This window comes from Protomyctophum parallelum (genome assembly GCF_964188405.1).
Source record: "Protomyctophum parallelum genome assembly, chromosome: 2".
NCBI classification, from domain to species: Eukaryota; Metazoa; Chordata; class Actinopteri; order Myctophiformes; family Myctophidae; genus Protomyctophum; species Protomyctophum parallelum.
In genome coordinates this window covers 1,654,397-1,682,082 of record NC_139699.1, presented here as the reverse complement: position 1 = coordinate 1,682,082, position 27,686 = coordinate 1,654,397, and the positions used below count along the sequence as shown (strand labels likewise).

The window sequence follows — 27,686 nt, the reverse complement described above, 5'->3', positions numbered from 1 at the left end:
ACGGTTACAGGTTACGGTACAAACAATACTGAGATATTTTGAACAGAACTCTATCCTTCCTGGAAGCAGGTGGGCTGTGTATAGAAGGTATGCAGCAGCCATGGTCCTTGTCTCAGGCGGGCTGTGTATAGAAGGTATGCAGCAGCCATGATGGTCCTTGTATATGTATGTATGTATGTATGTGTATAGAAGGTATGCAGCAGCCATGGTCCTTGTATGTGTATGTATGTATGTATGTGTATAGCAGGTATGCAGCAGCCATGGTCCTTGTCTCAGGTGGGCTGTGTATAGCAGGTATGCAGCAGCCATGGTCCTTGTCTCAGGTGGGCTGTGTATAGCAGGTATGCAGCAGCCATGATGGTCCTTGTCAAAAAGGTGCAGAGCCTGCAGTCTCCATGTCTCTGCCTCCGTTAGCACCACCCACGCATTATACCAAGAATTAGTCGTGCATTGCTCGGTTCGACACTTCAGAAATGCACAAAGATGTCATGTTTGTAGGTTAGCAGGCAACCATACGTCGTCGCTGTTATTGGAGTTATTGGTAATTATGAGCCTTTCAGATTTTCCATAAATTGTCCACGAAGTATGAACACATTTTACTGTACATTATTTTGGGCCATTATTATCTCAGGTGTGCTTTAAATATAGGCGTGGGATAGACGAAAACAGGGGATCCCTGGCACAAAATATTTTCAGACATGTATGAACAACAGGAAACAAGCCCAAAAAATAAATTATACTGTACACTTTAGAAACAAGCCCCAAAAATAAATTATACTGTACACTTTAGAAACAAGCCCAAAAAATAAATTATACTGTACACTTTAGAAACAAGCCCAAAAAAATAAATTATACTGTACACTTTAGAAACAAGCCCCAAAAAACTGCGACCCGCAACTATATATCTATAAATGCACCAAGTCTCCAACTGGAAAACACTTCGCCTTACCCTAACCCTAACCCTTACCGGTGTCGAGTCCGTTGGATAGCCGGTTGTCCAGAACCAGCACAAAAGCCTCTGCCCGGGCTCTGGACCTGAACCCCCCTATATCTCCATATATGGAGCTGGTCAGTTCTGACATCACAACACATCATGTTTGGGCATGCCTGACACAGAACTCCATATATGGTAATAAAAGGGACACAGACAGAAGATGGGTGGAATGGGTACTTTCTGTATTGAGAAATCTGACACCGTTTAGATCTATTTGATCTTCATCAGGTCATGTGAACATACACAAACCTTTGCCCCCATTATTCAAACAAATCACCACATTTCGGTGCCCCTCCTGTCACTGCAGGTGTGACACGTCAACCCTAAACGAGTAGGTGGGAAGGGAACCCATTACATCCTTAAAGGGACACTTCACCCTTTTTGCAAAAAAATATATGTTAATGACGTTTAGAAGCTTTAGAACACTTTCCTGGAGATCTTTATGTGTGTAATATGTGGTTTTAGATATTTTAGATTGTAGCAGTGAGCCTGTTGTCTCTGATGTCATGGACACTGGGCTCACTTCCTTCCTGGACTACATGTTGTCTCAGTAAGACAGCTCTCCCCCTATCCACAAGGAGGAGCAGTGCACCAAAGAATTATGGGAATTGTAGTCCAGGAAGGTAGTGAGACCAGTGTCCATGACATCAGAGACAACAGGCTCACTGCTACAATCTAAAATATCTAAAACCACATATTACACACATAAATACCCCCAGGAAAGTGATCTAAAGCTTCTAAACGTCATTAACATATATTTTTTTGCAAAAAGGGTGAAGTGTCCCTTTAAATCTGTTCGGACATTTTAATTTAATCTGTTCAGAAAATGTTTTCAGTGCACACTGTTGTGATAAGAGATAAGACTGCCCCCCCTGTGGGGAGGCACCGAGGCAGGTAGTTCTAAAATAAAGATGGCTGACTGATAACACCGGGTCTCTCTGCAATATCATGATAATATTCAAAGAGACCTGTTCAAGGTTCAAGGTTCAAGGTTGTGTATTAGTGTCCCCGAAGGGCAAAAGGTTTTACAGCAGGTCATAAGGCTTGAAACACATATAAATACATCAGTCAGACCAAAGTTATTGCTGCTGGTCGCAAGCGTGCGCTGCGCCCGGCCTACTTGCATCTGTGTTATCAGTCAGCAATCTTAATTTTAGAACTATACTGTACCTGTCTCCCCGCAGGGCAGGTTTAAGGTTATCTCAGATTATTTTGTTTTGCATAAACCTACAATTTATACTATTTGAGAAACATTTTAAAAACATACTTGTATACCTACCGGTACGTATATCTGTGGTTAGTGGTTACTCATTTCACCAATACATCAAATCAAGATCCCACAAGTCCTACTATAGTCTGTGGACTGTCACCATTTACAATGTTTTTCCTTTTGTTGTATTGCCAAATGAAAAGGAAAAACATTGCAAATGGTGACAGTCCACAGACCTAGTAGACAGGACTTGATTTGATGTATATAAAAAAGTACAAACTTTTGTGTATGTTCACAACATGACCTGATGAAGATCAAATGGATCGAAACGTTGTCAGATTTCTCAATAAAGAAAGTATTTCTGTGCCTGTGGTGTGCGGGCTCCATCCATCATCCATCATCTGCTCAACTTTCTTTAGCCCAGCACCCAGCGGTGTATTCTACGTCCGCTCTGGAACGGGTACTCTGACACGGGTATCTATCTATAAATCAAACCAACTCGAGAACCGTTCACCCCACCAACTTCAAATTAGACAAATGCGTTCCACTCCACACCCCTACTGCTGGCCTGTTCTGTCATCTTCTGACAACGGCATGTTCTGACATCAGCCTGTTCTGACATCACAACAATGCACGAACTCGCCCTTTATTAGGCAATTGATCACACCTGATCACCCCCCAACGGGCACCGCTCTAGTATTTCAGATTCAGATACCTTTATTTGCCATTGTGTGTACACACACACACACACACACACACACACACACACACACATTCAATTATTTATTTCACAAAAAACACATAAATACCAACAGACACAAGACAACACAGTGCAGAGAAAAAATAAAAAATAAAGTGCAGAGTTATAGACTAGTTCATAGTGCATCAGTGTCAATGTCACGGTGTCACTAGGGGGCGGGGTGGAAGGGAAGCCAGAGTCACTGAGCGGTCGTGGCGGGCTTTCTTAGCCTTCGGCAGCCGCAACTTTCTCCCAGAAGGGAGCAGGGTAAGGAGGCCGTGGCCACTAGGGTGGGAGATGTCGGCCATACTTTCCCTTGCTCTCCTCATCGCCCTGGAGTCGTGCAGGGCCTTGAGGGAGGGCAGGGGATGGCCAATCACCCTCTCCACATAATCAACTTTAACCCATTCTGAACGGGCACCCATTTTGGTGTCAGCATCATGTTGTGCTTTAGCTATTGAAAAATAGCAGATCTACAAGCTCATATCGCGTCACCGAGTGGCGCGATACGAGCTTGTAGGTCTGCTATTTTTTGAAAAATCGAAGAACGTTCTCCATTTTTTAGAATCTGATCTCAGGTCAGAATGGGTTAAGGAGAAACAAGCCCAAAGTCACGTATAATAAGTAGACATGGCAACACTGGTCTTTAGGGTGAAGCCGGCTCGTTGCGATGGCTATGCTTTGTGACAGCATGAAGTAACAGCTATGTTGGCTATGCTTTGTGACAGCATGAAGTAACAGCTACAGTAGCTACTGTGTGACCCCAGGCTGTGACAGTGTTGTCCACCACCAGTTAAAAGTGTGGTTCAAGCTCAATCATCTGTCATCTGTACAACAGTGATGAGACCATTTTCACACTTTGTGTGTGAGTAATGCTTATGGGCAACTTGACATCAATGCCGTTGCATTGGATCTGCTGGACCCTGTCGTTCCCGCCAGGAAACATCCACATGCATTAGGGCTGCAACTATGGATTATGTAATAGCGAATAGTTCTATCAATTACTTTTTGGATTTATCGACTAATTAGAAGTTTCAAATCAACACACACTTTTCTTTTACTTTGTTTGATTGAACAGAACACTTAAAAGACAACTTCGACCAGTCCTCACTAATGCTCATGATAATGTTGTGTCCAGGGAAATGACAGGACATATACAGTTGAAATTAACTGGGAGACTCAGACAGACAAGGATTTAACCCATTCTGACCGGGCACCCATTTTGGTGTTGGCATCATGTCATGCTTTAGCTATTTAAAAATAGCAGATCTACAAGCTCGTATCGCGCCACCGAGTGGCGCGATACGAGCTTGTAGGTCTGCTATTTTTGAAAAATCGAAGAGCGACTGACATTTTTTTAGAATCTGATCTCAGGTCAGAATGGGTTCAACAGACCAGTGTGTGTCCGGTGGGAAACCTCATATGAATCTGATCTCAGGTCAGAATGGGTTAAGCGTCCATACAGTAGGTACATTTACTGTAAAAGTGCGTAAATTGAGGGAAAGGAATGGGGAAAGGGTAGGTTCAAGGTCAGGATGGTACAGAAGAAAAGTGTCGGGGGAAAAGGGTGCGGTTCCTCCCTTTGTCTGTCACTTTATCCCATTCTGACCTGAGATCAGATTCATACGAGGTTTCCACTGGACACACACTGGTCTGATGAACCCATTCTGACCTGAGATCAGATTAAAAAAATGTCAGTCGTTCTTCGATTTTTGAAAAATAGCAGACCTACAAGCTCGTATCGCGCCACTCGGTGGCGCGATATGAGCTTGTAGATCTGCTATTTTTCAATAGCTAAAGCATAACATGATGCTGACACCAAAATGGGTGCCCGGTCAGAATGGGTTATACTGGATCAATACTGTAAATGTATGTGCACGTACTGGTCCAACACCATTAGTGTGTGTGGACTGAATGTATGTGCACGTACTGGTCCAACACCATTAGTGTGTGTGGACTGAATGTATGTGCACGTACTGGTCCAACACCATTAGTGTGTGTGGACTCTCACTGGTGTGTGCGTCCAAACATGTTACCGTCCAACCACCAGTCTGTGCTAACCCAAAATTATACATATATGGAGCCTTCTCTAGTTGCCTCTGCGTGCTTGTGACAGGCATGTGATATTCATGGGGGGTGCATGATTGTCTGGGGGGGGGGAACTGTATAGGTTTACATTAAAGATGGAGTGCCACAATTTTTTTATTTTTCCAGTTTGTCATGTGTCTATGAGGTGACAGTACTTCATTAGACACCCTGGAGTTGTTTTTATGTGCAATGGTGTATTAACTTTGTATTTAGGGTTTCTTCCTGGAGGCTGAACCCTTGACAGTCAAACGGGCCAATGAAGTAAACAGTAATATAGTGACATCACATTATCAGCCCCTCCCCTAACCCCTCCCCCTTTATCATACAACTACAGCTGTGGGTGCGGCTTCAGTTCAGGTGGATCACCACCCATCACACCCACCAGGCAGACCAGGCATACTTAATGAACTGGTGGGCGTGCCCACATAAAAGCATGAATTTAACAAATACTGTACACTTTTTGGAAAAAGTTCTTCCCCCTTATATTGTAATAATACCTGATGATCATGTTTTAGGGTGGAAAAAAATGGTGGCACTCCATCTTTAAGAAACTAGAAAAAGTGCCCTTCTGGGCACAGGTCTCCACCAGGTTATCCACAGATCCGTGCAGTTAGAGGTAAAAACACTTTTCGGCCAGTTATAGCGCCACCTTGTGGCTGAGTTGAAATTGTTCATGTGGCATTTCTTCCTCGGCCTAGTGGGAATGTGGGTGCACAATTTCACGGAAATCACGCGATGTGTTCATGATTTGCAGCATTTTGTTTGAAACTGAGCACTCCTGTGAACTTTGGAAGCCAATCTTAACCAATCAGGATGGAGTGTGAGAAATCTGAAAGACTGGTTTCGTTGAATGGCTCTAGAGAGACTGTGTACCAATTTGCGCGATGTTTGGACAAAATCTGTAGGTGTACTGTGCAAAAACTTGTTTTGCACAAAGCGGCCTCCTGGTGGCGCTATAACAGGCCGTTCTGGAAAGTTTGGGGCAGAGGTTCATGGTTGGCATCCAGGGAGTGTGTGTGCAAAATTTGGCATCGACCGGGTTAACGGTGGCCGAGATTAGCTGCTCACGGACGGACACACGGACGGACGGACGGACGGACGGAGTGCAAAACATACTCTCCCCCATGCCTTCGGCTGGTGGAGACAATAATCAAGGATGCTTCCCTTCAGATTATGTGTCTGTGCTTAACTGTGCTTTCTGTGTGTGCTTACGAGTGTGTAGGTGCCGTGCATGTGACCCTACGGCCATCGGCCATCAGTACTGCCTTGCCTATACGAGTGTGTGTGCGTGTGTGCGTGCGTGCGTGTGTGCGTGCGTGCGTGTGTGCGTGCGTGCGTGCGTCTCCTCGAGGTCCTATGAGATATTCTACAATAATATGGTATCATTTCTGTCTATTTACTGTGTCTCAGAGGAGGGCTGTGTGGACAGTGCTGAAACCCACCAACTGTACAAGTGACATCATCGATGGGGGTATCCAAGGCAAGCTAAAACCCACCTACCAGTGACATCATCGATGGGGGTGTCCAAGCCAATAGAAACTGCAGGCTTTCTTGTGTTCTTGCATTAATACAAATTCAAATAAAAAAAATGTGAAATCTTGTTTGAAAAAACAAAACGAAAAGTGCCTAATGATGATGTCACTGGAAGGTGGGTTTCTGAACTTTTCACAGGCCTCCTCTGAGACAGAGTAGACAATAACTGTACCATATTATCATTAGTGAGGACCACTTATACAATAACTGTACCATATTATCATTAGTGAGGACCAATTATACAAAGACAGGTTGAAAATGTGTGAAGCTGTCCTATTATTGCCCTATTATATTTTGTTGTGCATTCATTAAACAAACAAATTGATTAACTGTTGCAGTTCTACTGTACATGTCACAGTTTCTTTGCTGGAATGTTCTACACACAGTAGTGGTTCTCAAACTCTTTCATGTCAAGGACCCCCACAATGATATGTTCTTGGCTGCGGACCACCATCTGATGATGTCATCAAATGGTGGTCCGTGGCTCAAAGTCTGAATAAATAATAGCCTTGATGTGAAAAAAGGTGTCAAAGCAGTGATCTTAATGGATAAAGAGAAGCACTGACATGCAGCACATCATGTACAGTATGTACAGTAAGCACTGACATGCAGCACATCATGTATGCTGGTCATTCCACTACCTGTGCTTGGTGTTCTTGTTCTCTGTCCGTGTGTTGGCGATCTCCCGTCCGTTCTTCATCCAGAGGCTCTCGCGGTGAGCGTTGTGCGCGTTGGTCAGGTTACACTGCAGGGTGATGGGCCCGGGCGTGTCCAGCGGCAGCAAGATCTGATCAGTGGCATTGATCTTTGGTTCTGGAAAACAGACAGAGACAGTCAGCCCTTATCACAGAACTGGGGCTGTGCTACAGTAACCGCATAGCAGCCGTCGTGTGCGGTTGCACCGTGAGATGTGTGTGGAAGAATAACTAATGAACGGAGGACACATGCAGCATAAATCGTTGCGGTCGGGCAGGGGGAAAAAAATCCATATTTTAACTTTTTGAGTTTTTAAATACTACAGTCTCACACAAAAGCATCAAACGTAGCAGATCTGCGAGCTCAAAACGTGGGGCGAAGCTACTTTCTTCTACTTTCTTTTATCCTGAAAAGTATACGTTTTGGATATGAGCTTTTCACCCGACAGAGACGAAATTACCGCACAAGGAATGGTTCTGGTTCTGGTTCTGGCTCAATGTGTTCTGGACAGCCTTTACTGCTGAACCTTGTACCTGATTTATAAGGTAGTTGCATTTCTTTTTTTATATATAAACTAAAGTATATTTATTGTGGTTTTTATTTTTTTTAAAGACAAACAGACATTACACAACAAAAACAAACACATAATAACAAAGAAAAGAAAAGAAAAGAAAAACATCTCAGGCACAACACTATTATAAATAAAAAGATTGAATATACAAAGACATGACAAGGACAAGGAACCAAAATGACAAGTGACTTTCGAATTTGCTTCTCAACCAGGGAATACATCCATACAGTACATTAATTACATATATTAAAAAGGCAGACAATAGTTATCATAGTATCGTGGCAGACAGTGTGGTTCCAATATGATTCAAATAAGGGTCCCAAATTTAGTAGAAAGTGTCCAATTTAGAATGCAACATGCATGTAATGTATTCACAAGGAATACAGCCCATTATAATGTTATGCCATGATTTCTTTGATGGAGCAACATCCTTGATCCAAAACAAAAGAATATTTTTCCTAGCAGCAAACGTTAATAAGTTGAACAACCTCTTATGTTTGATCATCCGGGAGACCAAGTAAAAGACACAACGGATCTAAATCGATCGACACACCAAAAATAACAGAGAGTTCTGACACAATGTCATACCAATAGTTCTGAAGCTTCACACAGGACCAAAGACAGTGAACGTAGTTACCAATCTCTGTCTTGCAAAATGGGGACGCACTGACATCCATTTTGTTCTTGAGAGCAGGAGTTATATGTATACGATGTAATATTCTGAACTGGATGGATTTAGTTCGGTTACAAACTGAAATCTGTTTCGCATAGGCCCACATATCTGCCCAGCCCTCATCATGAATAGAGACGTCCAGATCTTTTTCCCAGGACTGTAATCTGAGAGGATATAGATGAATAGGAATTCAATACGTCACAGAAAATTGAAATTTGTTTCTTAGATAATTGCAAAGAGAGGGCTCGTTCTACCTGTGAAGCGGAACTATTGGCTAAAAGTGAAGTGTCCTTAGTAATAAAATGTCTAATTTGTAAATACCTGAAAAATTCAGATTTTGGCAACCCATGACGCTGCTGCAATTGTGTGAAAGACCTCAAGGTATATATGGCCATCAAGAAGGTCTCCCTTCTCATGCCAGGTCCTAAAGCCTGCATCTGGCCTAAAGTCAGGGTTTCCTACCACTGGAGTAAGGGGAGATGTAAATTTAGCACAGCCTTCAATATTACGCACAGACCTCCAGGCTTTGACTGAACATAAGAGTGATGGGGTTAGAACAAAATTTCCTAATAGACTTAAGGTCCTTTATGAATAATAGATTCCAAAGAGGGCATTTGGACTGTGAAGATTCAATATCAAGCCAAATCGAGGAAGGATCCGATTTAAGCCAATTCGTAAGCACCCTGAGGTGCGCGGCCAGTTGGTAATGCCTTATATTGGGCAGGTCTAGACCACCATCTGCGCTATCCATTTGAAGTTTGGACAATTTCAGGTAGTTGCATTTCTGTGATACATACAGTTCCTTTGCCACCCCAACATTACTTGGGTAACAGAGTTACATTACTTTCCTTCTTTAAGACCCATTGTAAGGCAAGCACTAGATCATTGGAGCACACAATAGGCAGGTCTTTACAGTGTTAAGCTCTAACCACACCAAAGGGTGGAGGCGGTTTCAGCGTTGTCCCAGCGGTGTGATATGTCCTGTTGCACGTTGACGTGCGTCGTCCCTAGTGATTTAACGCGTGGAATTGGCCCAAACCACACCAAAGGGTAACCATGCAACTCCTCGCAACCATTTGGACCCAAGGAGTTGCATGGCGACCCCTTGGTGTGGTTAGGGCTTAAAGGGACACTTCACCCTTTTTGCAAAAAAATATATGTTAATGACGTTTAGAAGCTTTAGATCACTTTCCTGGGGGTATTTATGTGTGTAATATGTGGTTTTAGTTATTTTAGATTGTAGCAGTGAGCCTGTTGTCTCTGATGTCATGGACACTGGTCTCACTACCTTCCTGGACTACAATTCCCATAATTCTTTGGTGCACTGCTCCTCCTTGTGGATAGGGGGAGAGCTGTCTTACTGAGACAACATGTAGTCCAGGAAGGAAGTGAGCCCAGTGTCCATGACATCAGAGACAACAGGCTCACTGCTACAATCTAAAATATCTAAAACCACATATTACATACATAAAGACCCCCAGGAAAGTGTTCTAAAGCATCTAAACGTCATTAACATATTTCTTTTGCAAAAAGGGTGAAGTGTCCCTTTAAGGCCTATTGTGTCGCCAAGCACACTGTAGTGTGAAGACAAAATGATATTCAAGAGTCAAGACATTTACTGTAACCAGCATCCACACTCAACCCACTTACTAAAGTCGTCCGCTTAGTAACGGTCAACATAGGAAGTGGATGAGTGAATTGACCAACCAGAGCACACCAATAATAAATACTGTAGCAATAACTGCAATCACTTAAGTTTAATTAAAAGATTGACCTAACGATGAGACAATAATCCATACATTGCAGAGATTAAAATAGGGTGCATATTTTGCATCCCAAAACGCAGTTTATAGTTAATGGACGCAATAAAACGACCACTATTCTAGTTTATTTTGCTAGCTTTAGTTATAATAATCATTTCTTCTTCTGTTTTCTACATGAATATAACCACATTATAACCAAATTAAATGGGAGTTAAATGCTGCAATTTGTAAAAAAAAATAGGCAAAATATGACTCTGGGACTCATCTAAAAGACCATCCCTGCATCCCGGGACTCATTACATTGAAAACCTATTTACATCGTTGACACCTTTCTATGTTAACCCATTCTGAACGGGAACCCATTTTGGTGTTTAGCATCATGTCATGCTTTAGCTATTGAAAAACAGCAGATCTACAAGCTCATAGCGCGCCACCGAGTGGCGCGCTACGAGCTTGTAGGTCTGCTATTTTTTGAAAAATCGAAGAACGACTGACATTTTTATATCTGATCTCAGGTCAGAATGGGTTAAACGCTACGTTACATTTCGGCATGCGTTAATTAAAAACCTCAGACATGTCTCCTGTCAACGACGGAAGTCCACAAATGCCATCAGAGGGTTGAGGCGACGGCCCCAGCTCATAGAGTTATATATCTATAGAGAAGACACCCGAGTTTTCCTCCCATCCACTTGCATTAAGTTGCTCAAAAGCGCATGAGGCGGATTCACTCCTCCTTCCTGGTAGGAACAGAGTGCATTCTGGGACGGATTGCAATGGTGAGTGGCCCCAAACACATGAACGCGCTGCCGTTGAACGCGCACGAGCGTCATCCGTCGTGAACGTGTACAATGTTAGTCAACGGACAGCGCGTTCATGTGTTTGGGGCCAGGCTGCAATACCTTCATTCGGCCACTATGTCCATTTCCTCTGGGTGCCTTCTCTATAAATATATATACTCTAAGCCCCAGCTCCGTTCTGTTTTGGAAAGGCTTCCTTCGGCCCTGCCCCCACCTTACTACTACTACTGCTCCTCCCCTCCCCCCGTCTGCTACAGCTACGGGCACCATGCAGCCCCGGCCCCCGAGAGGAGGGGGAGAGGAGGGGAGAGGAGGGGCATGATGGTAATCTTATGAGTGATTCATACCTTAGATGTGTCGTGTGTGTGTGTGTGTGTCACGCACGGGGACAAAATAGCAGATCTACACTCTCACAAAGCGTCCTATACGTCGTGTGATTGTAGATCTGCTATCTTCGGTGCACGACACACACACCACCACCAGCACCGCAAGCAGGTGTATAAATCAGGCCATGCTATTGGCTGCCACTGACAGCCTGCGAGTAGGACGGGGGGGGGGGGGGGGGGGGAGGGGGAGGGGGAGGAGCGGTGGAGGCGTGTAGGGAGAAAGGCTACTGGGACGGCCAAGTGACTTCTATTAGCATTCATGGCACCTCCTCCTGCAGTTTTGTATGCCCAGTAGCCAGAGGGCACCCCCCTCCCCCTTGCACCCACACACACACACACACACACACACACACACACACACACACACACACACACACACACACACACACACACACACACACACACACACACACACACACACACACACACACACACACACACACACACACACACACACACACACACACACACGAGAGAGATTTTAGCTACATAAATTAACGACAGGCAAAGAAGTCACAGCAGTACATGGGCAAAAAAGATCCCCCCCCCCTTACTGAAGGTTGTATAGAGGACAACCTGCTCACGGGACAAATCAATGAGATAAGATAGTCTACAGTACACACACGCACTGCACAGTGCACACACACACACACACCCACACACACACACACCCACACACCCACACACACCCACACACCCACACACACCCACACACTCACACACGGCAACCCGCTTGGCTAACTCTGAATTTAGGAGGGTGATAATAACTCATTGTATTAGACACTGCAAGCAGCTTATCATTGCATTGTAGTTCATTCCGCTGTGACCTGAATGTGTTCCTTGAGATGGGTGTGCCAGTAATCGCTACACTGTAAAACCCCGGGTGTTAGTTTCACCCCTGAGAGTGTACAGACAAAGCCAAAGCGACCCTGACTGCGTGCACGCACACACGCACGCACGCACACACGCACGCACACACGCACGCACGCACGCACACACGCACAGTTAACACTTTACTGTGAATATGTCTCACTGACACAGATAGCATGTTTGGCCGCATGGGCATGAGGTTGAGCCAATTCAATCCACATTGATTTGTTTGGAGCCTTGCCATGCGCTCGTAAAACCACTGAGATCTGTGTAATAGGCTATAGGGATACGCATGGAAGTGTCAAACATAAGCAATGCACGTATAGGTGCATATGGGGGCACGCAAGGTCTGTGGGAGTCTGAGTGTGCAATTTGAATTCGGTAAAATAAATAAAGAACCACTATATAGGTTGACATAATTATGTTCAGTAAGTTATAGGCTTATTGCCGATTCAGAATTTTCCATTCAAGGCCCTATCTCACAAATTACAGTATGCTTCACCTGCCAATTTGACTTAACCCATTCTGACCGGGCACCCATTTTGGTGTCAGCATCATGTTATGCTTTAGCTATTGAAAAATAGCAGATCTACAAGCTCATATCGCGCCACCGAGTGGCGCGATACGAGCTTGTAGGTCTGCTATTTTTGAAAAATCGAAGAACGACTGTGACATTTTTTAGAATCTGATCTCAGGTCAGAATGGGTTAATCAGACCAGTGTGTGTCCGGCGGAAACCTCGTATGAATCTGATCTCAGGTCAGAATGGGTTAAATACGTGTGATGGTATGAAAGAGTCAGCGTGAGATATAATAGGCTACTGTAATCAAACAGTGTGCTTCCAATCGATGGGATGAATTAAGTGCCAGAGACTCTACACACTAATGTTGTAAAGCACAGCCTCGCTTAGTGATAATAATATCAGTCCGTGGATATTAGTCTCATACCCTCTCAGTGTTAGATATTTTTTCTGCAATTTTGGTGGGGGGGACGCGTCATATAATAAAGTATAAATTGGGTTTAATTACACAGAGAAGCCGGCAAGGAGCAGATCTCCTCCATAAGCTTCTCAGTGCGTTTCGCTGTGACTAACAACATTCCACAACTCCCTTAGCTCCAATAGGCAAGGCGCTGAAGCGTGTGCAGATTAAAAGGGTCTCCAAACTGACATTCAGCATGTTTGAATGTCTGAACGCATCGAGCAGGGGGGAATATATAATGTCATTACTGATTCACAGTCACACATTGGATGGCTTAAGAAGGAACAAGGTTACACTGTGTACAGTGTGTAGAGAGATGAGTGTGGAAGCCCATTACTAGGAAATGGAAACCTCTCTCTTATCTGACAGAGGTCTCTTCCTTTATTGTATTTGATGCTTTTAATCCTGCACAGATGATAAAACAGGAGATGCATGCTTGTATTAGGCAAGAGGAGAAATCACTCTTTACACCTGAACAGCTCCCTACTTGTGTCTTCTTATAATATACATCTCTATACCTTGCCCAGGATGAAAAGCCAAATAAATAAATAAAAACTTCAAAGCACTGCTATCCTGTGGCTACAGACAGGGCTTTGAAGTAAAACAATCCGCATAACAAAGGGACACGACATGTGGCCGCAGAAACAATAACAACAACAACAACAGATACATCCAGGAATAAGGAGAAATGGATATACATACTACACAAATTAAGATACAGAGAAAGTGTGATCAGATAATTGTTCAAAGGACACGGCCGAGTCGGAACAGAACAGCCAGGATAGACCACATGTAGGGTGCGACAGTTTGGCACGGCAGGAAAGAGGGAATGCAGGCAGAGACTGGGTTTGTGCTCATCTATCTACAACAGGGATGTCAAACTCAAATACACATTGGGCCAAAATAAAGAAATTGGTACAAGTCGAGGGCCGGACTGTGTTTCAACACACGGGCCATTTTTGGGGAGAGGGGTAGCTGAAAGTTGACCACAAGTTGATATACTTTCACTGCTGATTAATAGTGAAGAGAAGACGCATGCTTGCGCTTGCGGGCCCTCGATACGTGACAATGCACTCGCAGTGCATTGTGGTACTTGTAGTATTATGGTGGTCCGTGCAGTATACCAGAGGGCCAGTTCTAATACTAATTAAATATCATCCCGCGGGCCAAAGATAATTCATTCGCGGGCCTGATTTGGCCCCCGGGCCTTGAGTTTGACATATATGATCTACAACAACAGTGGCGTGCACAGATAGACACTAGGGGGTGCTAGAGATAGAACCCCTGCCCTTTTGGCAATTTTGCTAAAAAGTTATCTTTTAGTGTGTGGACCATGCGGTGACATTGATCAAATCTTGATAAAAAAAAACACTTCTACTATATTATTTAGGCCCTCACAATCTAAAGCTATGTTTCTATGACAGTGGTTCTTCGATTAAAAAGAAAATAGCAGACCTACAAGCTCGTAGCGCGCCACTCGGTGGCGCGCTATGAGCTTGTAGATCTGCTATTTTTCAATAGCTAAAGCACCATAATGGGTTCCCGCACCAAAATGCGCTGCACAAGGTGCCCTTTTTTTTCACTTGAGCACCTGCCCCTCTAAATGTGCACGCCACTGTACAACAAGACGCTCAAGAGGTTTTGGGAGAGGCAGGGATTCAGTGGAAAGAACTTAGGAGTCTGGCCCAAGAAAAGTATCACTGTGTATAAAATACCCTGGGAAAAGGGCCAAGTATACATTTTACAATTACTTACATAAATCAAGCATTGTGGAATTAGGTTTGCGCCAATACAATATAACAAAGTAACAAACAATTGAGAGCCAAGCCAAATAAAAAAATAAAAAATATATATAACATATACCCACACAATGCTGCAATTTGGGGGACCAATCACAGTTTGATGCCTGTATTAAAGATAACTAACAAGGCCCAGGCCGTAGCGTAACGGTCTGGGCACCGGACTGGTAATCCAGTCGCAGTGTGCCGCGGGTTCGACTCCCGGACCCGACACGGCCTTTACTGCATGTCATCCCCCCATCTCTCTCCCGTTTCCTGTCAGCCTACTGTCTGTCCCTTCAAAAATCAATAAAAGGCGTAAGCCGCAAAAAAAAATTATCTTAAAGATAACTAACAATGTTGGAGTTGATGATTGGAGTTGGACAGATGCTCATTTTAATTTATTGAAATCTCTGCCATGCCTAGCGCTGAAAACACACACAAACAGTTTTGCTAACTTATATTCTTCCACTATCAGAAGTGTCGTTCTGCTATTTAAAATCCAATTCTGAAGAGATGGTCTTTTAAAGTAGTTTTATATGGAAATTGGGCAACTGAACTGCACACTTCAAAACAACATGGATATGTATTTTAAAACTATTTTCTTTTTGTAATTTATATAAGACCATCGCTTAAGAATCGGATTTGAAACACCACAATTCCGCGGAACGGAATGCACCATTTAACGGCACTTCCTTAAAGGGATTGTGACATTAAAAAAAAGGTTTTGGAATTGTTCTTGTTTTTTTTAGGTTTTCTAATCTCAATTGCACCCAAAAAACATGAACTTTTAACATTCAGTAGATTTTCTGTGATCTGGGGTTTTCTGGCTCAAACAGGTGCTCTGATTTGCCGGCAGTAAGTGACATCACTTACTGCAAATCCCATATATGTCAATGGGATTTGCCAGCAGATGTCACTGTTTCACTGTGTTGCCTGTTTTCATTGTAGCTCAAAAGGCCAAAAGAAACCCAAAGAAAACTTCAGACCACAGAAAATCCACTGAATGTTCAAAGTTCAGGTGTTTTGGGTGTTATTGAGGTCATAAAACCTAAAATAAAAAATAAAAATAAAAATAAATGAAAACGAATGTCATAAAACCTTTAAAGTTCTGCTAGCGGAAGGAGACAGGGTCGAGCCAGGACCCAAATGCTAAGGTAAGAGTCAAACAAACGTCGGCACGTGTTTCAACAGCTTAATGAAACACATCCATAGTTTGGTGATGTTTGGACAAACTGCCATTGATCTGCCAAAGATTCTGATTTGACACACGAATCAATATGAAACTTATCCTGTGAGTTTTGTGATGATTTGAGAAACACATTTAAATGTACAGTAGGCCATGTTTTGTATTTGCAGAGAATCAAAAATAAAATATAAATATGCATTCACCCTTTGGTCTAGTTTGTTATCCATCACCCCTTGGAAGTTCATTGATCAACATCTTGTATCTATCTCACGGCAGAAGAAAGAAATAGGCCCTTTTCCCCTCTATCACCCCCTGTATAATGATGCCTGCAGACACTCCCTTTGGGCCTTTATATCCGCTAGTGTTTACACTTGGGACTTTTAGAGGGCGTATCCTAGTGTGTGGGGGAGGAGGTGGTTTGTGGGGCAGTGGGGCGGAGTTTTAGCCAATAACAGCGTGACGGTGTGACGGTGTGTTCAACCCCAGTCCCCAGCAGTTTTATAATGAAAACACGAATTACGCGATGCATTTGCAATGAATATAATATATATTTCCCCTAGAATTTCTCCTAAAAAATATGATTATGGCCCAGGCCGTAGCGTAACGGTCTGGGCACCGGACTGGTAATCCAGTCGCAGTGTTCCGCGGGTTCGACTCCCGGACCCGACACGGCCTTTACTGCATGTCATCCCCCATCTCTCTCCCGTTTCCTGTCAGCCTACTGTCTGTCCCTTCAAAAATCAATAAAAGGCGTAAGCCGCAAAAAAAATATCTTTAAAAAAATATATATAAATATGAATATTTATTGAAATGATGAGAATCACTATGTAGCGCCTGGTCTTGGTGGGGTGGGGCGGGGTGCATGTGTTTCTGGAGTCTGCCCAGCTACTGGGCCCCAGCAGCGGACATTGCTCGCTGCGGTAACGTCTTCCGCCACTCACGAACCCTCGGTATCGTGATCCCCGGTTCGTGAGTGGCAGATGATGTTACCGCAGTAATGGTGTGGTGGTACTCGCTGGCAGCGAGAGCATCATACCGACATCGTAGCGATTTTGATGGCGTGGTCAAAGTAGTTCACATCAACGATGCTGGCTGGCGATTCTGACTGGGGCGTATCAGGTAGAATATATATTGTATATGCACACACAATGTTTTGGGCCGATCAAATAATTTGTAAGAAAAAAAACTAAACAAAAAGTGTTGTATCCTGTCTTTTTTTCCCTTCTTTCTACACCTATGATGGGACATAACCCATTCTGACCGGGCACCCATTTTGGTGCCCGGTCAGAATGTTATGCTTTAGCTATTTAAAAATAGCAGATCTACAAGCTCATATCGCGCCACCGAGTGGCGCGATACGAGCTTGTAGGTCTGCTATTTTTGAAAAATCGAAGAGCGACTGACATTTTTAGAATCTGATCTCAGGTCAGAATGGGTTCATCAGACCAGTGTGTGTCCAGTCGGAAACCTCGTATGAATCTGATCTCAGGTCAGAATGGGATAATTATGACCACTCACTTTGTAGCACCGAGATGGTGGCCTGGGCGCGGATCCATGTGATGGCGGGGTTCTGCCGCAGGTCGTTCCTCAGGGGGTTGTTGCTGGCCCGGCATTCGTACGTCCCCGAGTCCTCCAGCGTGAGGCGCGTGATGCCCAGCACGCTGACGCCGTTGCTGCCGTAGGCCGTGTTGATGGACACGCGCCTCTTGCGGGCGCCGTCCCACAGCTGCTTGAAGGAGTCGGCCCGGTTGATCTCGGCGTACCACCACTGGATCTCCGGCGTGGGGTTGCCGACCACGTCGCAGTACAGCTCAAAGGTGTCCCCCGTGAGCTTGACCTCGGACATTGGCGACTTCACGAACCCAGCTGGAGAGGAGGGGGAGGGTAACCACCAGGGGTGGCAGGGTAAGGACAAAGGGGGGTAGAAGTGGGTTAGAGTGGAGAGGGTAACCACCAGGGGTGGCAGGGTAAGGACAAAGGGGGGTAGAAGAGGGTTAGAGTGGTAGGAAGGTGTGGTGGAAAAGCCAAGAGAGAAAGCACAACAAAAAAGAAAGGATGATTAAAGGCAAATCAAAAGAAAGCCACAAAGCATAGATACGTAGGTGGAAGAAACTGTTGAATATTAAAAAGGACAAGATAAAAGAGGTAGTGGACATGAGAGAACATGAAACAAAAGGTTAATGACCCCTCTACAGTGTTCAAAGTCACAGTGCCCTGGTCCACTAATAGCAGACAACCTTCAGACAAGGTCATCCCAGTCTGTGTCATGGAGTAACCCTAACCACATTATCACACTAGTACGTTACATGGAGTAACCCTAACCACATTATCACACTAGTACGTTACATGGAGAAAACAACACGCTTTGAAATCATCCCGTCATACATTTACCTTTTCATCAGACTTTCCTCCTTAACCTTCTTGAAATGGAATCTATGCACTCTATTCTTCCTCCATTGTGTTTTGTATTAATGACATGTATTATTGTGTAACAGATGTTTAGTATAGGATGCCCATTTTCCAGTTAATTTCAGTTAATGCTATTTGACTTAGGCCAGAGTAAAAGGTCAATCAATGGTGCATGCGAGGACTTATCTGTGTTCTCCTCTGTAATGGATACCAATTGTAGGAATGGTAAATGTTGCATTTATATAGTGCTTTATACGTAGGTTGTGCATTACATTCACCCATTGATTCATACACTGATGGCGGAGGAAACCATGCAAGGTACAAACTTGCACATCAGGAGCAATTAGGGGTTCAGCATCTTGCTCAAGGACACTTTGACACTAACTCTAGGAAGGAGTAGTTTGTGGAAATTAAATAGATTCAGTCCTTTCTGACTAATGTTGGATATAACACTTTTGTTAACTCATGCAGATCTGCAGTAATAAATCAAGCTAAGAATGATTCCTGGCCTATTTGTTCTTTCAATGGTCAGATCAAATCAGGGAATAAACCAAATATCGTCTCTGCCGGAAAGAAACCTAAAAATGTCCAAAACTGTTACTTGTCAGGATTCAAATAAAAAAACAGCACAAATAACAGATCGACAAGCTCAAACAATGCATCGCCTCTTTGCCACATTGCACGATTGTAGATCTGCTATTTTGAATACTTTTGTGTGACTGCAACCATATACTGTCAGAGATACTGTGTAGAAAGTAGATGTTTAGGTTTGAGCACCATATAGTAGATGTTTAGGTTTGAGCACCATATAGTAGATGTTTAGGTTTGAGCACCATATAGTAGATGTTTAGGTTTGAGCACCATATAGTAGATATAAAGTAGATGTTTAGGTTTGAGCACCATATAGTAGATATAAAGTAGATGTTTAGGTTTGAGCACCATATAGATACTGTGTAGAAAGTAGATGTTTAGGTTTGAGCCTATAACATATAGGCACCTGCAGTGAATGATGGCATCAGTGCAGGCATAAGAACATCATGCATGGAACATGCTTGGATCCGATGGCATGGTCATGTGACCAGACAAAATCAGTGGCTCGGAAACGTTGCCCTTGAGCTTAGCGTCTCTCCATTAAACTATAACAGCACAGAACAGTCAAGGTCGGGCTGGGCTGTGGCTCAGCGGTCCAGGCACCTTGGCTGGTAAACCAGTCTGGCAGTGTGCCGTGGGTTCGACTCCCGATGCCAACAGCCTTTACTGCATCTCTCTCCCCATTTCCTGTCAGCCTACTGTCTGTCCCTCTATAAAAAATATAAAATAAAGGCGAAAGCCAAAAAAAAAAAAACAGTCAAGGTCATTTCTAACGCATCAACTCTGTGGGAACAGATTTGGCAATGTGCTGCGACAGTCCTACAATGGTTTCTGCTTTGTTTGTTTGTTTGTATCAGTAGTAGCTTTTGTCTCATATATTAACCCATTCTGACCTGAGATCAGATTCATACGAGGTTTCCACTAGACACACACTGGTCTGATTAACCCATTCTGACCTGAGATCAGATTCTAAAAATGTATGTCGTTCTTCGATTTCTAAAAAAATAGCAGACCTACAAGCTCGTATCGCGCCACTCGGTGGCGCGATATGAGCTTGTAGATCTGCTATTTTTCAATAGGTAAAGCATAACATGATGCTGACACCAAAATGGGTGCCCGGTCAGAATGGGTTAAAAAGCAGATGAGCGCCTCACATGTCATTAAAAACCAAGGTATTACAAAAACCTTGACATATTTCATCCTGAATCATCCATATATGCTCGTACTGTAGGTGATAACCTTAGAAATTAGGTCAGGAGCACAACATTGTCATGAGGATAAGCTGGACTTAAACAGCAATGCCATTCAATTTAAAAATGCACATATGCTAGTCCTGCATCCCAGGACAGCCACGACTACCGTCTGTGACATCACTGCATCCCAGGACAGCCACGACTACCGTCTGTGACATCACTGCATCCACAGGACAGCCACGACTACCGTCTGTGACATCACTGCATCCCAGGACAGCCACGACTACCGTCTGTGACATCACTGCATCCCAGGACAGCCACGACTACCGTCTGTGACATCACTGCATCCCAGGACAGCCACGACTACCGTCTGTGACATCACCAAGGTGCATGCAGCGATGGAAGAAGTACTCACGCATGTTTTACTTAAGTAAAAGTATCAATCAGTTTTGTTGGGCTCCCCTACGTGCCTTTTATCCCCACAAATACCCCATTTTAAGTAAAAGTACTGTGCAGAATTTCACAAGTTCAAAATGCATGACAAATCTTTTGAATCTTTTCAAGCGGCCAAAATGTACATAGGGCTATAGTTGGTAATATACATACGGTACATATGTATACAATATATATAAACATCTGTATGTTTTGTAATAATAATGTAAATCTACAAATAAGTGTAGCGGAGTAAAAGTATATAATATTTGCCTCTGAGATGTAGTGGAGTAGTAGTAAAAGTACTGCAAATTGGAAATACTCCAGTAAAGTAAAAGTACCTCAAAATTGTACTTAAGTACAGTACTTGAGTTAACCCATTCTGACCGGGCACCCATTTTGGTGTTGGCATCATGTTATGCTTTAGCTATTGAAAAATAGCAGATCTACAAGCTCGTATCGCGCCACCGAGTGGCGCGATACGAGCTTGTAGGTCTGCTATTTTTGAAAAATCTGAAGAATCTGATCTCAGGTCAGAATGGGTTCATCAGACCAGTGTGTGTCCAGTGGAAACCTCGTATGAATCTGATCTCAGGTCAGAATGGGTTAATGTACTTAGTTACTTTACACCACTGGCTGTCTGACATCACCAGGTTGTACAGCACAGCACATCCTTAGTAAATACTGAATGTATGTTTTTCAGAGTTCATGCGCCAATGACTTTGACCTTACGTGCACCGACAGCTCTAACCCATTCTGAACGGGCACCCATTTTGGTGTCAGCATCATGTTATGCTTTAGCTATTGAAAAATAGCAGATCTACAAGCTCATATCGCGCCACCGAGTGGCGCGATACGAGCTTGTAGGTCTGCTATTTTTTGAAAAATCGAAGAACGACTGACATTTTTAGAATCTGATCTCAGGTCAGAATGGGTTAATCAGACCAGTGTGTGTCCAGTGGAAACCTCGTATGAATCTGATCTCAGGTCAGAATGGGCTAAACCAGAAAGTGGATCTGTATCAATGGGCAAGTCCTGCAGCATCTCATCACGATCACCATATCTGTTTTCACAAATCCATTTTCCAGGGGGAGCTGCATCTCTCTGTGTGTGTGTGTGTGTGTGTGTGTGTGTGTGTGTGTGTGTGTGTGTGCGTGCGTGCGTGTGTGATGTCACAGATTGAGAGGGTACCTCGCTGACAGTGAATGTCAGACAGCAGGGGAGGAGAGCAGCACCAAACAAACGTCAGCTAAAACAAAATGCAAACGTACCGAGGCAAGACGGGGGGAAAACAAATATATATTCCTGTTTATAAAAAGCCAATGTCTCACCGTCATTAGCAGCACGACACCGGGAGCTGTGTGTATGCAGTGGCATTGCCTGATTCATCCTCACGTTCCACATGAGTAGCTAGTCCTATACTATGTTCCTGGGCTTTAACGAAGCTCGTCTAATGACAAATCTAGCCTGGTTAATAAACCAGACTAATATCGCACGGATCCGCGGGATATTAGTCTGGGGAGGCTCAGCTTGGATTTCATTTCCAGGGAAACATTTTCTCTTTGACGCAATTGGTCAGAGCTACTGTCAGTCAAATGTCTCAAGTATTGAACGTCACTGTACCAAAGCCCGCCCATATTGCATACCGTGTCCCTATTGGGCGCACACGTTTTCGTGTATAGGAAATGGGCGTACAATTGAGCCTCTCCAGACCGAAATCCGCCGGTAGGCAATTTTCTTTTGCCAACGGCTCATTCGGTCTGGTTTATTAACCAGGCTATGACAAACCACCTGGACTACAGGCCCTGGTCTCTGCCACATCGGAGCCTCATGCCAGATTGAAAACCTCCATGTCCTCAAATTAAGTCTTATAGTAGGAAATGCAAGGAAACTAAAACAACCCCAAATATGATGTTCAAGGTCTGAAATCAAGAATCAAAAGCCTATGATCTCTTCTTGGGCATTTGACTGTAACTACAACCACGGATTTGTAAAATAAATAAATAAAATACAAATACAAATAAAATAAAAAAGCCTTGAGAATGATGTAGATCTGCAATTATATTTGTTGCTAAAAAAAAAAAAAAAAAAAAAAAAGTAATTGGAACATGAAATTAGAAAATCATGATATTATCAAACATAAATATCAAACATATCAGTCTACATTTTCGCAAAACAAATGATTTGAATCAGTCCAACCAGAAGCGGGGATAAAACATGACTGTACAGGACATTAATTTAAAGGTTAAAATATGGAGATAAGGGGTTTCTGCCTGACAACGACGACATCCCCACCGGCCGGTGTGTGTGTGTGTGTGTGTGTGTGTGTGTGTGTGTGTGTGTGTGTGTGGGCGTGTGCACACGTGTGCATGTCTATTGTACTACGCAACAATGGGCACAGGTTTAATATTTCACTAAGAGCTTATCGACCGGTGCAAATAATATCAGCATTTGCATTTAAGTATAATTATACAAAGGAAAGGAAACCCGTTTTCCATTGGCTGCATGTTAACAGGCAATTCTCACAAGTTATGGTTGTAGCTACTAATTTCCTTTGTTATTATGAGCAGTTTTTTTTTCAACAAGAGACAATTGCATATGATGTCATACTCTTTGAATAAAACGTATTAAAAAAAAGACATTACACATTCTGAACAATATGGGTGTGGCAGTACATTGGCACAGATAGTCTGATGACTAGCACATACTGTAGCTAGCAACTCATAGCTAATGGCCAATACATTGGAACAGAAAGATAAACTGTAACTCAATTCAGGCCCTTCATCAGAAGACTTGTCTGAGAGTGCCACTGTACAGTAGGTACTGTATTTTGCTTGTCTGTCTCTTTGCCTGCGGCCTAAACTGGTAAGGCAGTAAGCTAATTACCATTTGTGTCTCTTCTCTCTGGAAACATCTGGGCCAATCAAGCTCTCCCTGTGATCCCTGTGGGCTGGGGAGGTAACCGCCCACACTATTTAACCCATTCTGAACGGGCACCCATTTTGGTATTAGCATTACGTTATGCTTTAGCCATTTAAAAATCGCAGATCTACAAGCTCATAGCGCGCCACCGAGTGATCTCAGGTCAGAATGGGTTAAGTGATGTTTCACTTTTGTGTAACATTGTTAGGGCTCATGCTTATGCATGGCTTCATTCATTGTCAACCAGCACACAGGGTAGCTATACCCTGGGGGGTTACACCGTAGTCAGAAGAACCTGGTACATTTGGGGTAGCTATACCCTGGGGGGTTACACCGTAGTCAGAAGAACCTGGTACATTTGGGGTAGCTATACCCTGGGGGGTTACACCGTAGTCAGAAGAACCTGGTACATTTCGGTCTAAAAATGTCATGAAAAACACATGAATGAAATGAACAATGAAAAGGAAGACATGCAAATTGATTTAATTCTGTGCCAGGATCTAACTCTTAAACAGGCCACACTTTCAGCCTGCTGTCCCGATTTTGCGCCCGTCATAGCCGGCGAAAATTGTCAATCTACTTGTGTTGTGTTTATTTTATTTTTTACTTACTTTGGCTCAAAAATGTAATGTTTTTCAAAATTATTTCAGGATTTTGCACTTACTAAATATGTGTCAAAAATCTAATATTAGTAATCGGACTCTCCAAAAACAGGATTGGCATCAGACGCCAAAATGTGGCTCTATGATCAAAATGCATAGTGGGGGAATATCGATAGCCGGGGTGGGGAAGGGAATATTGATAGCTGGGGGGAGGGGGATCCTTGATGCCAAAATGTGATCCCAAGCAGAGCCAGACCACCTGCTCCAAAACTTGGCAAAATGTGCATGGTGAAGAAAGACACAGTTTGCTGCTTCCCTGAAGGGAACCTGCAGAGATTTGTACCGTTCACTATTTCAGGGAAACGCTGAGTTCCATAGCTGTCATTAAGTACATAGGATATCCATTTATAGGGCTACTATAGGCAAAAGCGTGTTAGTGACTGTGTTAATAATTATTTGATCTCAACTAAATGGTATACAGAGCCAGCTACATAAAAGCTGGCTGCAGTGTTTTCACAGAGATGTGTCAGTGTGGAATCAGATGAAAGAATCTGAATCATCAAAATGTATGAAAAAGGAAATGAGCAGAATGTTCAGGCAATTAAACAAGTGGCTCCATCTGTGTACGGAGTCCAGTTGTCCCTTGAAAACAGAAATCCTGATCTGCAATTATACTGTATACAGTTTTTAAAGTAAAGTCAAGTAAACAAGCTTGTTTGGCACACACACATACTGTACAGCAGCAGGTTGTGTGACAGTCATAAGCTCAGTCTGCGTGCGCTGAGGAGGCAGACCGGGGCTCTCCTTAAAGGGACACTTCACCCTTCCCTTTTTGCAAAAAAATATATGTTAATGACGTTTAGAAGCTTTAGAACACTTTCCTGGGGGTCTTTATGTGTGTAATATGTGGTTTTAGATATTTTAGATTGTAGCAGTGAGCCTGTTGTCTCTGATGTCATGGACACTGGGCTCACTTCCTTCCTGGACTACATGTTGTCTCAGTAAGACAGCTCTCACCCTATCCACAAGGAGGAGCAGTGCACCAAAGAATTATGGGAATTGTAGTCCAGGAAGGTAGTGAGACCAGTGTCCATGACATCAGAGACAACAGGCTCACTGCTACAATCTAAAATAACTAAAACCACATATTACACACATAAATACCCCCAGGAAAGTGATCTAAAGCTTCTAAACGTCATTAACATATATTTTTTTGCAAAAAGGGTGAAGTGTCCCTTTAAGGACAGAGCACAACTCGCACCTAAGGGTGATGGAATCTCGTTTGGCCCTAATTGACTCCTTAGTCAAAAGCATAGTTTATCCTTTGATGTACACTGAAGAATCACCCCCGTGTGAAGTGGGGGGTGTTCTTATCATCGTACATCATCATGACGTAACATGTCGATTATGCTCAGAGACTAATATAGCCCATTTGCTCGTCCACAAAATTATGGCGTAAATTCTCTATTCATTGTCAATGGGAATTTAACCCATTCTGACCTGAGATCAGATTCATACGAGGTTTCCACTGGACACACACTGGTCTGATTAACCCATTCTGACCTGAGATCAGATTCTAAAAATGTCAGTCGCTCTTCGATTTTTTCCAAAAATAGCAGACCTACAAGCTCGTATCGCGCCACTCGGTGGCGCGATATGAGCTTGTAGATCTGCTATTTTTAAATAGCTAAAGCATGACATGATGCTGACACCAAAATGGGTGCCCGGTCAGAATGGGTTAATGTTTGTGTAAGACAAAAATCTAATAGCTGAATATAGGAGGGGCTCCCCTAAAAAAATCACTCAGATTTTATTGTATTGTACAATAGAAATCACACCCATGTGAAGAGAGGGGCGCTCTTATCATTATACATCATTCCCTGAACTGATTTTATGTGATTGGTTAGCCGATTTGTGCGTCTAAATCTTCCGTTCATTGTCAATGGCATTTAATGTTTGTGTTGCCACAAATGTATGACATATTTAGCGGACATTTGACCTAATTTCTCCTTTCACCGTCAATGGCCAATATTGAGACGTGTGGGGACAAAATTGACGTCATATTTGAGGCACATATTATGATCTAATTTCTCCTTTTATTGAACTGAATTTATGTGATTGGTCAGCCGATTTGCTCGTCTACATATGACGCAAATGTTCCCTTCATTGTCAATGGCATTTCATGTTTGTGTTGCCCAGGGGGGGGGGCAGTCAGACAGATATTTTGTGAAGCCACTGAGGAAATCGGGACTTCCTGAAAGTTCATATAATGGCCTGTTGTGGCGCTGTCATTGGGCCCAATTTCACCTAGACTGTATTACCTTAATAAACATGGTCATGAATACTTTCTGCTTCCAGTCACTAGTTTAAAGTCTCATTTCTAATGTCATAATATTCTTTTTGGAAAATTATGGTCCCATTTATTAAAATAATTACCATAAAGTCGCGCATGTTCTGAGGGGCGTGGCTACCGTTACCGTCTATGATCGGGATTCCCCTTCCACTCGAGTCAAAATAAAAACCAACGGAGAAGAAGGGGGGAAGTCCCGCCTCGTTGTCTGGGCCAGCCAATGGGCCAGCTGGGCCCAAACGGATCTAGAAAGATGGCGACTTACAATACAAGGACTGACGGGCTTCATTTTACGTTTTATGTTAGACCCGGGGAACGCTTTGTCCATATTATGTCATATTTGGCGGACATTTGACCTAATTTCTCCTTTCATTGTCAATGGCCAATATTGAGACGTGTGGGGACACATAAAAAATCACACTTGTGTGAAGTGAGCGGCACCTTTACCATGATGATCATGTACTGAATGATGATGAAGGCATCAAGTGTCAAAGTTCTGTAAAAGGTCCATAGACTTAATTGGCACCCACTACGTACTGTGCCACCCACTACGTACTGTGCCACCCACTACGTACTGTGCCACCCACTACGTACTGTGCCACCCACTACGTACTGTGCCACACACTACGTACTGTGCCACCCACTACGTACTGTGCCACCCACTACGTACTGTGCCACCCACTACGTACTGTGCCACCCACCACGTACTGTGCCACCCACTACGTACTGTGGCACCCACTACGTACTGTGGCACCCACTACGTACTGTGCCACCCACCACGTACTGTGCCACCCACTACGCACTGTGCCACCCACTATGTACTGTGCCACCCACTACGTACTGTGCCACCCACTACGTACTGTGCCACCCACTACGCACTGTGCCACCCACTATGTACTGTGCCACCCACTACGTACTGTG

The 27,686-nt window shown here is 43.5% G+C and overlaps 1 protein-coding gene across 1 annotated transcript in view; it reads right to left on the bottom strand.

The window, feature by feature from the left end:
- LOC310854433 (neuroplastin-like) overlaps positions 1 to 27,686 on the bottom strand; it is a 71,175-nt gene that overhangs the window by 16,888 nt on the left and 26,601 nt on the right. The window contains exons 2-3 of the mRNA XM_083759082.1: positions 17,785 to 18,132; positions 7,206 to 7,377 (exon numbers count right to left, since the gene is read on the bottom strand). Coding sequence (XP_083615208.1) covers positions 7,206 to 7,377; positions 17,785 to 18,132 — 520 coding nt within the window. The remainder of the gene's footprint in view (positions 1 to 7,205; positions 7,378 to 17,784; positions 18,133 to 27,686) is intronic.